This window comes from Diadema setosum, chromosome 17 (genome assembly GCF_964275005.1).
Source record: "Diadema setosum chromosome 17, eeDiaSeto1, whole genome shotgun sequence".
NCBI lineage: Eukaryota > Metazoa > Echinodermata > Echinoidea > Diadematoida > Diadematidae > Diadema > Diadema setosum.
Genome location: NC_092701.1, coordinates 23,013,530 through 23,026,378, shown reverse-complemented (window position 1 = coordinate 23,026,378; position 12,849 = coordinate 23,013,530). Strand labels below are relative to the sequence as shown.

General features: G+C 38.3%; 1 protein-coding gene across 1 annotated transcript in view; it reads left to right on the top strand.

Moving 5' to 3' along the window:
* Window positions 1-1,950: 1,950 nt before the first annotated feature.
* The window catches only part of LOC140240849 (dolichyldiphosphatase 1-like), a 36,564-nt gene continuing 25,665 nt past the window's right edge, over window positions 1,951-12,849 (top strand). The window contains exon 1 of the mRNA XM_072320623.1: window positions 1,951-2,189. Coding sequence (XP_072176724.1) covers window positions 2,102-2,189 — 88 coding nt within the window. The 5' untranslated portion in view covers window positions 1,951-2,101. The remainder of the gene's footprint in view (window positions 2,190-12,849) is intronic.

The following is a 12,849-nucleotide window of genomic DNA, read 5'->3' as shown; positions in this document are numbered from 1 at the left end:
CTTTATGAAATGTTTGTTAGCAAAAAGTGCTAAGTTCATACAATTCAATTCTTTTAAATCAATTTTTTTTTTTTAAATTCTGCTGGCATTATGATAGCAAAAGAATGATGGAGGGCCTATAAAGACCAGATATAAATGCATGAAAGTTACCTACGTCTGAAGGTTTAATTTGAAATTTAAAGGAAAAGAAAAAGAAACTAATATATATATATATATATGAAGAGTTTGTTTGCAAAAAAAAGTCCATATTTGCCAAATGGAGATATTTGCGATTAAAGGTCAAGAAAAATAAAGAGAACAATAAGAAAATTTTTGCTTCTTTTGACCATAACTTCAAAAATATACCTTTATATGTAGTGACCAACATTATCATTTAAAAGGTATTATTTTGGACATTATGACAGAAATCGTACTTCAAAATCTTCAAAAATGGACTTATCGGTTTTTGCGAACAAACCCTTCATATATAATAATACAATGTACATATATATGAAGAGTTTGTTCGCAAAAACCGCTAAGTCCATTATATTTGCCAAATGGAGATATTTGCGATTAAAGGTCAAGAAAAATAAAGAGAATAATAAGAAAATGTTTGCTTCTTTTGACCATAACTTCAAAAATGTACCTTTATAAAATGTAGTGACCAATATATCATTTAAAAGGTATTATTTTGTACTTTATGACAGAGACCGTACTTCAAAATCTTAAAAAATGGACTTATTGATTTTTGCGAACAAACTCTTCATATGTATATACATATATATGTATATATATATATATATATATATATATATATATATATATATATATATATATAATAATGGTATTATTGTCCGCGTGTTGGAATAAGAGCATGAAGACGATGAAGACAAACAAGTTGACATAATGCATTAGAATCCAACTTCATTTATTTGTAAACCAAATTTTCGACCCTTGCACGGATCTTCCTCTAGGGTTCATCGTCTATATATATATATATATATATATATATATATATATATATATATATAGTGTAATATATATAGTGTATATATATATATATATGTATATATATATATAGTGTAATATATATAGTGTATATACATATATATATATATATATATATATATATATATATATATATATATGTATTATCATATAGAGAATAGAGTCACCTTGTTTACTTTCAGAATTGTCATTGTCGACCCTGAGGAAGACGAATGTATCGTCGAAAATTTGGTCTGAATGAATAGCACTGTTGGACTGTCAAAATGCATTACCACACTACTTCTTCATCTTTTCTACACTGGTACCAACACGAGGACTACAAGTATCATTATATATATATATATTTATATATATATATATATATATATATATATATATATATATATATATATATATATTGGCCTAATATCATAATAGTATTAACAAAGTTATTACCTTTTGTTAGGATGCTATAGTTGAATAGATCCACTTTGATGGGGAAAATAACATTTTGATACTAAGATATCTTGCAATTGTTGTCTTCACCTGCAATTTTATTATCCCTAAACTTATTCCGATTGCTTGCAGTGTTATTCAATCTTTGTTGTTGGTGATATATTGTAGTTGTCGTTGTCGTCGTCGTTGTTGTTTTTCACTAAAGGAAGTAATTTAAGTGACCAACGCAACGCAGCTTCAAACCGCTTACTATGGGTGTCTAGACGTAAACCACTTATATCAGGTCGACTGTTGCGAAGACTAGTGCCGAGAATCCGCGCCGCACTCCGTGTTGTTGTGTGTATGTAGTTGTACAGCGCGTCATAACGTCAGGCATCGACGCATCATCATGCATATACAGTCTGCATGCTGTAGATTCTATAGCACTCCGATCCCATCCCTGCACGGACGACAGCGAGCTCGTAGCTACATGTAGCTGGCTGTTATCAACGCGCTACGTTATGAGTGGTGTGCAAGCGCTAGGCTAGTACGATCTTTGGTTTACGTACTGTACAAGACCGGGGGCTGGGCAGCGAACAAGAATCTGTAGTGTCTAGCAAAACTGACCCGTTTTTTCCCCATCAGACTGACCGGGACCTGTAGCAAGAGGGTGCCCACAACTGCAAAAATAGCCTTCATAATGGCAGATCATTGCCTCTCCTTGGATGATGACTACGACACTATCAAATGGAAGGCGATTTCCTTGACCTACGTGGAGTACCCAGCCGGTACGTAGAATCCTATCACACTCACATCACAGGTCAACTTGTATTTGGCATACATATGGGTTAATGTGGCATGTGGCATGCGATATACGGCGCGTGGTGTAACTGTTTGCGGACGGTAGGCCTTTTGTTTCAGAGCCGCCATCAATGGGGACAATGAACGAATTGGCTAGATTCATTATATTAGAGTGTACATGTAGGTCTAAAGTTCCCCGATTCTCAAATTCTCCAGGCCCAGGGTAGCAGAAAGTACAGGCCAAATGGTCTGGTGTAGACCTGGACACGACGCTGGAATGGCTTGTCGAAGCCTGAGAGATGAGTGGTAAAGTCTGAAAATGACTGAAATGATGTGATATAAATTATAAGTAGACGGGCCCTTGACGCTTGAGCCTTGTGTGATGTTCATACATAGTTTTTGTACACCTTAAAAAAAAAAAAGTAATGTGTTTTAACGGTTAGATCTATTTTGAGGAAATATTGATTGGCAATCCAGGTACCAGGGCCGCAGGCTATTAGTATTATCTACATCTGTGGGTGGGTTGTAACTTTAATTTTATACTTTACCGTATTACTAGTTGTACTAGGGTAGCCGCTCTCATAGTCACTAGATGGCGCTGTCGCAGATGTGTCACAAAAGTCAATGCCGTAAATCGTCCCCGATTCTGTGCGATCGTTTTGCTATCGGCGTGTTGCTCTATGAAGGTTGGGCGTATGAATATTCTTTTTACTTTGTGTGAATCGGTTTTCACACTCATGTACGGTGATCTGCTACTGTACGAGTATTGCTGCTTTCTAAAGACAGCAATCTTGTGAGGGTATGCGACCGATATGTCATAGAATGAACAGTGAAATCTGAGGCTAGTTTTTACATTTGAATCGATCACATGCGAGTTTTCCGTGAAAAAATGCATTTAAGCAATGTGTTGGTCCAAATTATTGAAGTTTTAGAGTTTTTTAACAATCTTGAATGCTTGTACGATTTTTCTTTTACCACGGCATGGTAGCTCAGAGTAGCTCATAGATGCAATGAGTACACAAAGTAGGGCTTGCAGGAACGATTTTCACACGATATTGGGCAGTGAGCAGTCTTCGTTCGCGCTCGCGGGAAGGAACCGAGCGCGCGTCTATGGATTTATACTGTATAGTATGATAACGTGTTGCGTGAATGGAGGTACAGTATGAATATGATGCGATGATGGCAAGAGTACTTTCGTTGGCAGAATTTTGTGTGTGTCGATGTCCAAAGCAGTTTAATATTGTCGTTTCCTTACAATAAATCATGATAAAAATGCAGATGGCCGCGTTATTCTTGTCCATTCACTGTCAATATGTGCTAGTTAATAGTGGCACGGTAAACTTGCAAAGGACGGAGAATTCGGCGGCTCACGCAATTTACGGCCCTATGGTGGTGGGCCGTGGCCCCCGGAGTTCAGGGCGGCGAAAGCAGTGGCGACACGAACCGGACGCGACACATCCTGCGGCTCGCAATCTCGCGAGGCTAGCGACCGAGCTGCAAGTAGCAGAAGATTTGTATTTCAGAGCGCGTAGCGGACGCGTAGTAGCCTTTGCCTAGCGATAGCAAGCCGTTATCGCGATATCGAATTTTCATGGGACAGAATTTTAGTATACATATTTTTAGACATATTCAAGGACAGTTTTCTCTCTTTTTATTCCGGATTCCAAACAAATATCCTAAAAAGCAAGCATCACGCATGACATTTGATATATATCTGGATTCAGTGACAGTCCTCTAGACAAGTTTAAGTGTAGATTTATTTTCCTATGAGGGTAGCTAATTAGGGCCTATGTAGTAACTGATAAGAATGTAGGTCCTATAATAACTAAGTTGTACAGCTGCAGTGTAGGGCCACCCACACACGACACAGTTTTGACGTCGATGACTCGAGAAAAGTTCTACTCTTAACACTCGTTAAGCTTAACGCCTAATACTAACAGTTGAGCCTTATTCATATTGATTTGGGACTGGGTTAGATGTTTTCTACAATGTTATATTCTCACGTGTGTCATTATGAGGTATAAATGATCATGATGCAAGTTTTGCCAAAAATAATGAAATTATTGCAATGACTCAATGAGGTCTAAACCTGGTGGAGTGCATGCAGAATCTTTTAAGCAGCTGTACCAGCTCAGGATTCACTTGCTACTCATCACACTGTGCCAACTTTGCATTCAACCAGAATGAAAGGCAATATTGCATTCCATTTTCAAAATTGCGTTCGATATTTGTGTTGAAAATCAAATGCAAGTCCTTTCCCCAAAAGGAATCACACTTCAAAAGCAAACTTGCCTAGAGTAACTACGGCAGTATGCGGCCTTGCAGCCGTTCGCGGCAGGTATAGCATACACGGTAATATACCGCTAAACACAGCACTGCACTGAGTATGCACACTACACATATATATACTAACACACTAGCAATCAACAAAAACCAACCATTAAAATGGGCACGATCTCTGAAGAAAGTGAAATTTTCTCACCTAAATGACAACATATCGCATCCAAAATGAAATTTTCGGTACTTCTTAACATAACAGTTAAGAAACAATGGTCCAAGAAACTGGATTTTTTGTCATTTTCTCGATGTTCATGGATTTTGAAAACATATCCTCACGTAAAATAGAACTTTCGCGAGCCGATGTGGGCCGCCATTTTTTTTCGGAAAGTGGATGTTACCATCGAAAAAAATGAGAAAAACACGAGAAAGACATCGGATCAACAACACCGCAAGATTTGCGATCTTGTTTGCGGCTAATGCATGTGCGCCCGCTATTTTCACGTGCTTTCGCAATGGGAATTGGCGCTTACGCAATGTTCGCGAGACATGTGAAGGCGTTCAGCTACAGATCGCGGAGCACGCGCATAATGCATAGGGATTGTACATCGTGCCGCAAGCAGAAATACTACGTCGCATATCGCCCTTATCGGCGAAAATTGTGCCGGGTTTTGCCCTGGTAAATCATGAAAACTGCGTTGGTCATTGGTAAATTTCTTTTATGAAAACAGTTGCGTTAATTAATAATCTTGTCTATGATATATGAAATGGTTGAAAATAATTTGCCTGATTTGTTTACAAGTTGGAAAAAATCTTAACAATGCTTAAACTGCCGCAAACGGGATATTTTACTCTACTATCAATGGGGGACTGGCATTTGATTTTTAAATTAAATTTAAATTAAAGGTTCTATGACATACAAATGCATGTTGATTTGTGTTGATTCATGATAACCTCAACATCACTTTTGTGGTGAAATGAATATCTAGAAACATCCCATATATTTTTAAATAATCTTTTATTTTTCTTCAGATGACTTAGATACGCCTACAAAAAATTCCTTCCAAACCATTATTCCTGTTGTGACCTCATCTGCCAATCATTGCTTAAGAACTAATATGATTAACAAAAGACATTGGAATGCAACCCCCCCCCCTTCGACCAAGCATAACTTGCATGTTCCCTCTCCATGTCTTTTGTTAGTCACATTGATATCACAGAAACATGCAAGTTACTTTTATGCTGAGTCGAGGGAAAGGAGCAGGGGTCATGTTGGCCACAAATATTCACAGCCACAGGTAGCCCGACCAAACGCCGTGTGAAGCACGGCGGCAGACAGACGGGGCCTCGCCATCACATCGGGGAACCACAACACAACTACAAAACTGTTCAATTTATACGTTACTTACAGAAATTAAATACGTTATTCACGTAAAGTGCATGTTTACTGTAAACGCTATAATTTTCGCGAATTGCTGCTGTCACACATTTTCGCGAGTGGTTAAATTCGCGATTGGAGGACTAGAGAAAATATGAAGTGGCAAAGAAAGTGTGAATTTTCAACTTACTAGCAAATAAGAATGATACTAGTTATACACTGCATGAAATAAACGTACCAAACTCTACGAACTAGTAAGTTAGAATTCAGCATTTTTGAAGTGGTTAAGTCCATCGCACTAGATTTCTGACAAGTGGTACGAGGGGTTGCGATAATGGATTGGCTCTACAGTATTCGTAAGTAGACTTGGACTAGCCCAACCACCCCCAGACGCTGTTAATACGCTGTGCTGTGCGAATGCTACTTACAGCGACTGGGATGTGTATACTAGTAGTTAGACGTGGACTAACCCCGGCGCGGGGCACTCGCTGCTGCGGTTAGACGTGGACATGTACATGTACGTAAACAAGCTTAGCCAGTATGGTCTGTTCGGTAAACCGTGACATGGTAGTACTGAAATGTTCGTATCATCAAGGCAAGGGATTCATTTTGGAAGGTAATATTGTCGCGTGTTGTTAATTTCGCGAATAGCTCCTGACTCACGAAATTCGCGAAAATAAAACCCACGCGAAATATATAGCGTATACAGTATATTACAGAAGGTACATAAGTCCACAGAGAGCCCTCGTGATAAGTCCATGGAACAAAAAAAAGAAAAAGCACTTTCTACAGCGCAATCCCCGACTGTCAGGGTTCATCGTTGCAGAATTCAAAATGGCGCGTAGACCACTCTGCAAATTATGCGCGCGCATGCGTGGCTGGAAGTGCAGCTATCTACTGCAGGCATGCGCTCTTTGGTAGCAGCACGGTCGACAGCGTGACCTTTAAAAGTGCATTCAGATCGCAAAAACTCCTGATTATCAAATGTACCGCTCGCACATGCTGCATATAACAGAGCTGCCAACTAGTACTGATTTTCAGTAATTTCTACTGAAATTGGACAAGAATACTGAAGGTTACAAGCAAATTACTGATTTTAGAAATCATTGTCTGTGATAAATTCTATAACACTGTTAAGGATTACTGATTTTCACTCAAAAAAAGGTGCAAATTACTGATTTTCAGCCATCATAGTACTGAAAGGCTTTTACAAAAGTTTGCAGCTCTGATATAATCTTCATTTTCAGTAAGTTGTGAAATGTGTATGTCATTAGCGATTTAACATAGCTATGTAGTGTCATTAATGAAGATTACATTTAATGAGTTTGAGGTGACAAAAAAATGATATCAAAACTCAACGCGATCGTAAAGTTTGCGCTGAGCTTGCTCTGTGTTGTGGACCGCTACGGTACAGCCCTGTCGCTATTTATACAGCGACTGGGTTGTGTATAGTTAAGCCACAGCATACCGTATTCACCTGTGATAAGGCTACATGTATGTACAGCGCCATATGAGCCGCATCTCGATTTTGGTGACTAAAAAACAAAACATTAAATATAAACGCAGTTAAAAAGGAGTACTGTATTATATTCAGATCAAAGCTTGCATAATGTTCATGCAAGTTATGAGATGTGGTAGCCAATGTATTGCATAAGATAAAACATTGTGTGATGCATGCAGGGTAGGTAATTGTATTGCAGTTGCCACTATGGCCATGCAAACTTTTTCACACTGCTTTGTGTTTAAATTATGTAACTCGGCCCTTCTGGAATTTTGATTACTGCATGATACAAGGCAGTACTGTCAGTTACAGACAAATAACTGTCTTTAAGAGATATGCTGGTACAGTGGTAAACAATGCATGTAATAATTTGTAATCTATATCAAAGTTTATAGCCACTTGTGACAAGTGCACAATGAGAATTCAGTAGAGCACACTGTGGAATACCGTATATTTGTCTCTGTCAACAAGTCGTGAAATAAAAAATGTATTAAAATGGTATTTTGTTGTGCAAAATTTGTATGCTATTATGTGTCATTGAATTGTTTGATACATTTACATCCATAGACACCTGTAATTGATTGTCCTAGTCCCATGACTATGAAATGCATTTCATATTAAGATTACTTTGTTGCCAAAGGGGAAGCAAACAAATTTTTCTACCTACTACAGTAGGTGTTAAAATACTGTAAAACATGATTTTTCAGCGACATGAAATTGTTGCGAATTGGGGTTTCCAGCCTTTTTCACGGCATGAAATTTTTGTGAAGTGCCTCTGGCATTCAATGCATGTAGTGTAGACAGGAGCTTTTGCTTGCATTTTAATTTCACGAATCTTGGCTCTTGTGAAATTAATGAAATTAAAAATGCATGTGAACATTCCTTGTTTTAACAGTAATTCATTTACTGTGAAGTATTGTAGGGTGACAAGAGATGTGGTTCAGAAAATGTGAAGTTATACTACCCCATTTATACTGCAGCCAAAATTTGGATCCTCCTCGAATTGTTTCAAAAACTGGTCTCCTATCTGTTTGAATATATACTGCAACCCTCCCAGACCAGGCCCTTACTGGCTCCATTTTCATTGTGGTAACTGAGTTCCCTTCAGATAAATGGTGTATGATCTTCAATACCATGACAAGTGTTACTGCAAAGCAAGAAATTTTTGTGGCATGAAATCTTTGCCAAGTAGAGCTGGTATCGTTTTTCACGGAATGAAATTTTTGCGAATTAGAGCCAGTAGCCTTTTTCACAGCTTGAAATTTTCTTGCAGTTGGGAGGAAATAAATTACTGTGTGTAAGGATAGTTTATACCTGGTGAAAATTCAGAGCTTTTGTCCAATCTTTTTTCTTTTCAGATTAAATTTTCATATGAATAAATGTAACTTTTGTGTTTATAACACTTTACAAGGATATGGATATGCAAAGATAAAAGCATTTCCTTTGCTTCCTCTTTGTGTATTTTGCTTTTTTATGGGGCTTACATTGACTAGCTTAAAGGCCCGATTTCACTGAGCACGCGAACAATTTGCGAAGGACGCAAATGGCAAAATCCAACATTCGGCAAAGTTTTTTCTCCGAATGTGTTCCGACAATGAAGCTGAAAAGCATTCTTGCGCAATTTGTGTGAAGTTCTCGCGACATATGTGTGAATGTCATGTGTACCATTGCTTAAGTACAGCGTGTTACGTACACTAAGAACATGCGACGGAAATGCGAACGATGAAATTTTTCCAATCATGAGAGAAATGTTTCCAAGGAGAGATGATAGCTGTCTTGAGTTGAAGTTTTTCTCTTTCCTGTATTTCTCCTGTCTTTTTTTTTTTTTCATTTCTTTGTTGTGTGTGTGCCTACAGTTTTTTCTGAGGACCTACAATTGTACCTCCACTAGTAAATCATTTGTTTTTTGCAGTTTCTCACACACATAATCTGTAGTTTTCAATGTAATTTTGGCATACTTTCACATTATTTTAAGTGTATTCTATGATTTTTTGTTGTTGTTGTTGTATATCAAACATTTCGTCCTCTTCGCTGGTCTTTATTTATTAATTTTTTTACTATAGTTTTCAATAATTGATTGATGTGTGGATGTATGCTACGATTTTGATTTGTAGAAAACGTACAGCTTTAAAGAGGTTATACTGCCCCCAAGCATATGCTAAACCTTCGTGAGAATGTCTCAAAAGGTACGCGAAAAGTTTATGGTTACCGGTACGTCATAAAATGATCAGAAAAAACTTAACAGATTTCGCAAAACATACATGAGACATTATCTAAAGTTTCGGGTCTGTTCAGGATTTCATGAAGATTTACCGAGCATCACACATGTCTTGCAAAGATCGTGGGCATATGACGAGGCTTTGCAGACACTTTTGAGAACAAATCACGAGCAAATCACGACCAAGTGTGCGGAAAAGGTTCGTAAAAAATTTCAAATTTTTTTGAAATTCTCGCCGAAGTAAAAACGACATCCGTGAACAATTGATGACGCTTCCGAACCTCCTCGTTCATTTGGCGATCTTTTTGTAGACTAAAATACAAATGTTGGATTTGGCCATTTGCGTCCTTCACAAATCGTTCGTGTGCTCCGTGAAATCAGGCCTTAAAGGACAAGTTCACCTTCATTAACCTAAGGATTGAGAGAATGTAGCAATATTAGTAGAACACATCATTGAAAGTTTGAGGAAAATCGGACAATCCGTTCAAAAGTTATGAATTTTTGAAGTTTTTGTGCAGTCACCGCTGGATGAGAAGACTACTGCAGTGTATGATGTCACATGCATACAACAATATAAGGAAAATATAAAGAGAATTTCACAAAATTTCATCTTTTGAAAAAAGTACACATTCCCCTGACTCGTTACTGACATATGTTATGGGTAATATTATTCCCATTGCCTTTAGAAAGAGGCAAGTCAATTGCTCTTTTATTATGCGAAAAAAGTGAAAATATGTTGAATTTTCTTTACATTTTCTTTATACTGTTGTACTCATATGACATCACAAGCCTTAGTAGTCTCCTCATCCAGCGGTTCCAACACAAAAATTTTTAGAATTCATAACTTTTGCATCGATTGTCCAATTTTCCTCAAACTTTCACTGATGTGTTCTACTAATATTGCTGCATTCTCTCAATCCTTATGTTTATGAAGGTGAACTTGTCCTTTGAAGGGGATGGCTAGTAACTGATCAGTGGGAATGCTGGGGGATGGTTGTTCCAATCCTTGTTGGATTCATTTAAGAGTACATTATATATTGTTGTGTGAAAATAATTTGCTTCAGAATGGTCTCATATTCAAGTAATGTGCAGTTTAATGTTTTCAGGTTAGCGTGCCTGTACAGTGACGGGGCGGTCGTTAATGGCCCATACAAAATGTACAAATTTGGTTGAGATTTTATTATAAACTTACTCCTTGCTTGTATTTTCATTGTATGTAATTGTTGCATTAAAACCACAAATTTGATAGTAGAATAAAGTTGCGATAGGGCTACTATTGTACAATAATCATGGTAATGTATCACACACAAACAGGCACACACACACACACACACACAATGTTAAAATCACTATCAAGGGTAGGTTTTCTCTAGACCAAGTACATGATAATTTTGTAAACAGTATTTGCCAACATATTGAAAGGCATTTTGATGGTATAATGATTACATCCGCACAAATCCCACAGCATTCAAGACAAACAGGATGACACCATTCAAAAAGGACACCTCAGTTTCCTAGCCTGGGTTGAGATCACACAATTTTCATCAGTCACCTATTGCATACTAAGTACATTGTATACTATGCTCCTGTGTATGTTAGCCATCAGTATTTCCTGCAGCAATTCGTACCTAACAAAATTGCCAAGCACTAGACCCTCATTACCATGCGTAACCAGAGTAGAAATCAATGGTTCCCTTGATCTAATGGCAAGCTGACTTATTTGCATTCATAATGTTCATATCCTAGACCTAATGGCACAGTCATACTATATGTACAGTCAAATCTGTGCATGGGAAGCCCACTCCTTGAAAATAGTGGCTTTTGTAAGGCTACGGTCACAACTCAGATTGGCGACCAACCGACCGATTTGTAGCCTGCTCGTTCGCCGCTGCAGTTTTTGGAGATGTCGAGCAGGCTATATATGCCCGAGCGATGCCCTGTCGATTTTCCGTCAGTCACCAGCCGATTTTAGGTTAAAAATTTGCGAAATGTGGGGATTTCTCCGCGCAGAAACTGAGCAGTCACTGAGCAATGCCCCATTGGCAACAGGACGATCTCCCACCAGCCACCGGCCGATTTTTACAAAATCGCTCAGCGACCGACGGGTGATCGATAGGTCATCCACCAATGTCACGTAGGCGTACCGGCGGCCGCCCGCTGGTCTGTGCCGGAAATTTCTCACAAGCTACCTGGGTTTATTAATATACCTATGTGATTTGTGATGTGATAATTGATTAATTGATTAATTAATCAGTTGCAATTAAGATAAAACTACCAAACCTCAGCTATGTGAAACCACAGATATGTAGAAATTAGGAAATCAAAGAAAAAGAAAAAAGGGAGGAAAACACAAGATGGAACAAAGATTAGAATAGATTAGAATTTTCCAAAATATCTTTGTTTGCTTCTGTAATTTACAGTATTTTTCTATTCCTATTTAATTTCATATTTTCATTTCCCCATCTCTTGTCATTCATTACTACATGTACTTCATTCAATAGGCCACTAATAAATGATAAGATAACCAAACCAATACTAAGTCTACATATCGACACTAACTTTTAGCTTTCATCTCTTTTGCCCCAAAGGGGTTGTCTCTGTCTTCCATGTCCCTCATGTTGGTTGCCGAGATGTTGAGATGCTGAGATGTTGGTGGGGTTTCCTTGCCTCTATGACTCCCGCTGCTTCTTCCGCATTGCCCTGGCTTCTCTTACCCATTTAGTCCCTGGTTGTTGAGTGCTTCTGTCATTTTTATCTTTGTGATTCTTTGTCCCTAAATCGCTCGACGGCGACCGCTTGATCTATTCCCTTGGTTTTCTTCTGTGCTTTTGTCATTTTTGTCTCTATCATTTTTGTTCCCTAAATCACTCTGCAGCGACCTCTTGATTAGGCCAGTGCCTGGACGGTTGCCGCTCTGACGCCAAGCGTATTTTTGGCAGCGAGTGAAAACTGGTGGGTCGCCGCTGAAATTTTAACTTTACGTTATAACTTCAGCGGCAACCGACTGATGCCCTAAAAATCAGTAGTTCCTGGTCAGTCACTTGTTGATCACCGGTCGTTGTCCGACCGAAATTGGCTAAAAACTCGTCGACCGGTCGCCGAGCAGGCTGATTTGGGGGGTTGTGACCGTAGCCTTAGGTTACTTTTATCTTTCTGTACAGAGTCATGGGAGCCATTTTAATTTGTAATATCCATTCATAAACTCTTACTAGTAATGAGTACAAGTTAATGTGACTTGTGATATAATGCTACATTGTAAATCCACTCTGCATA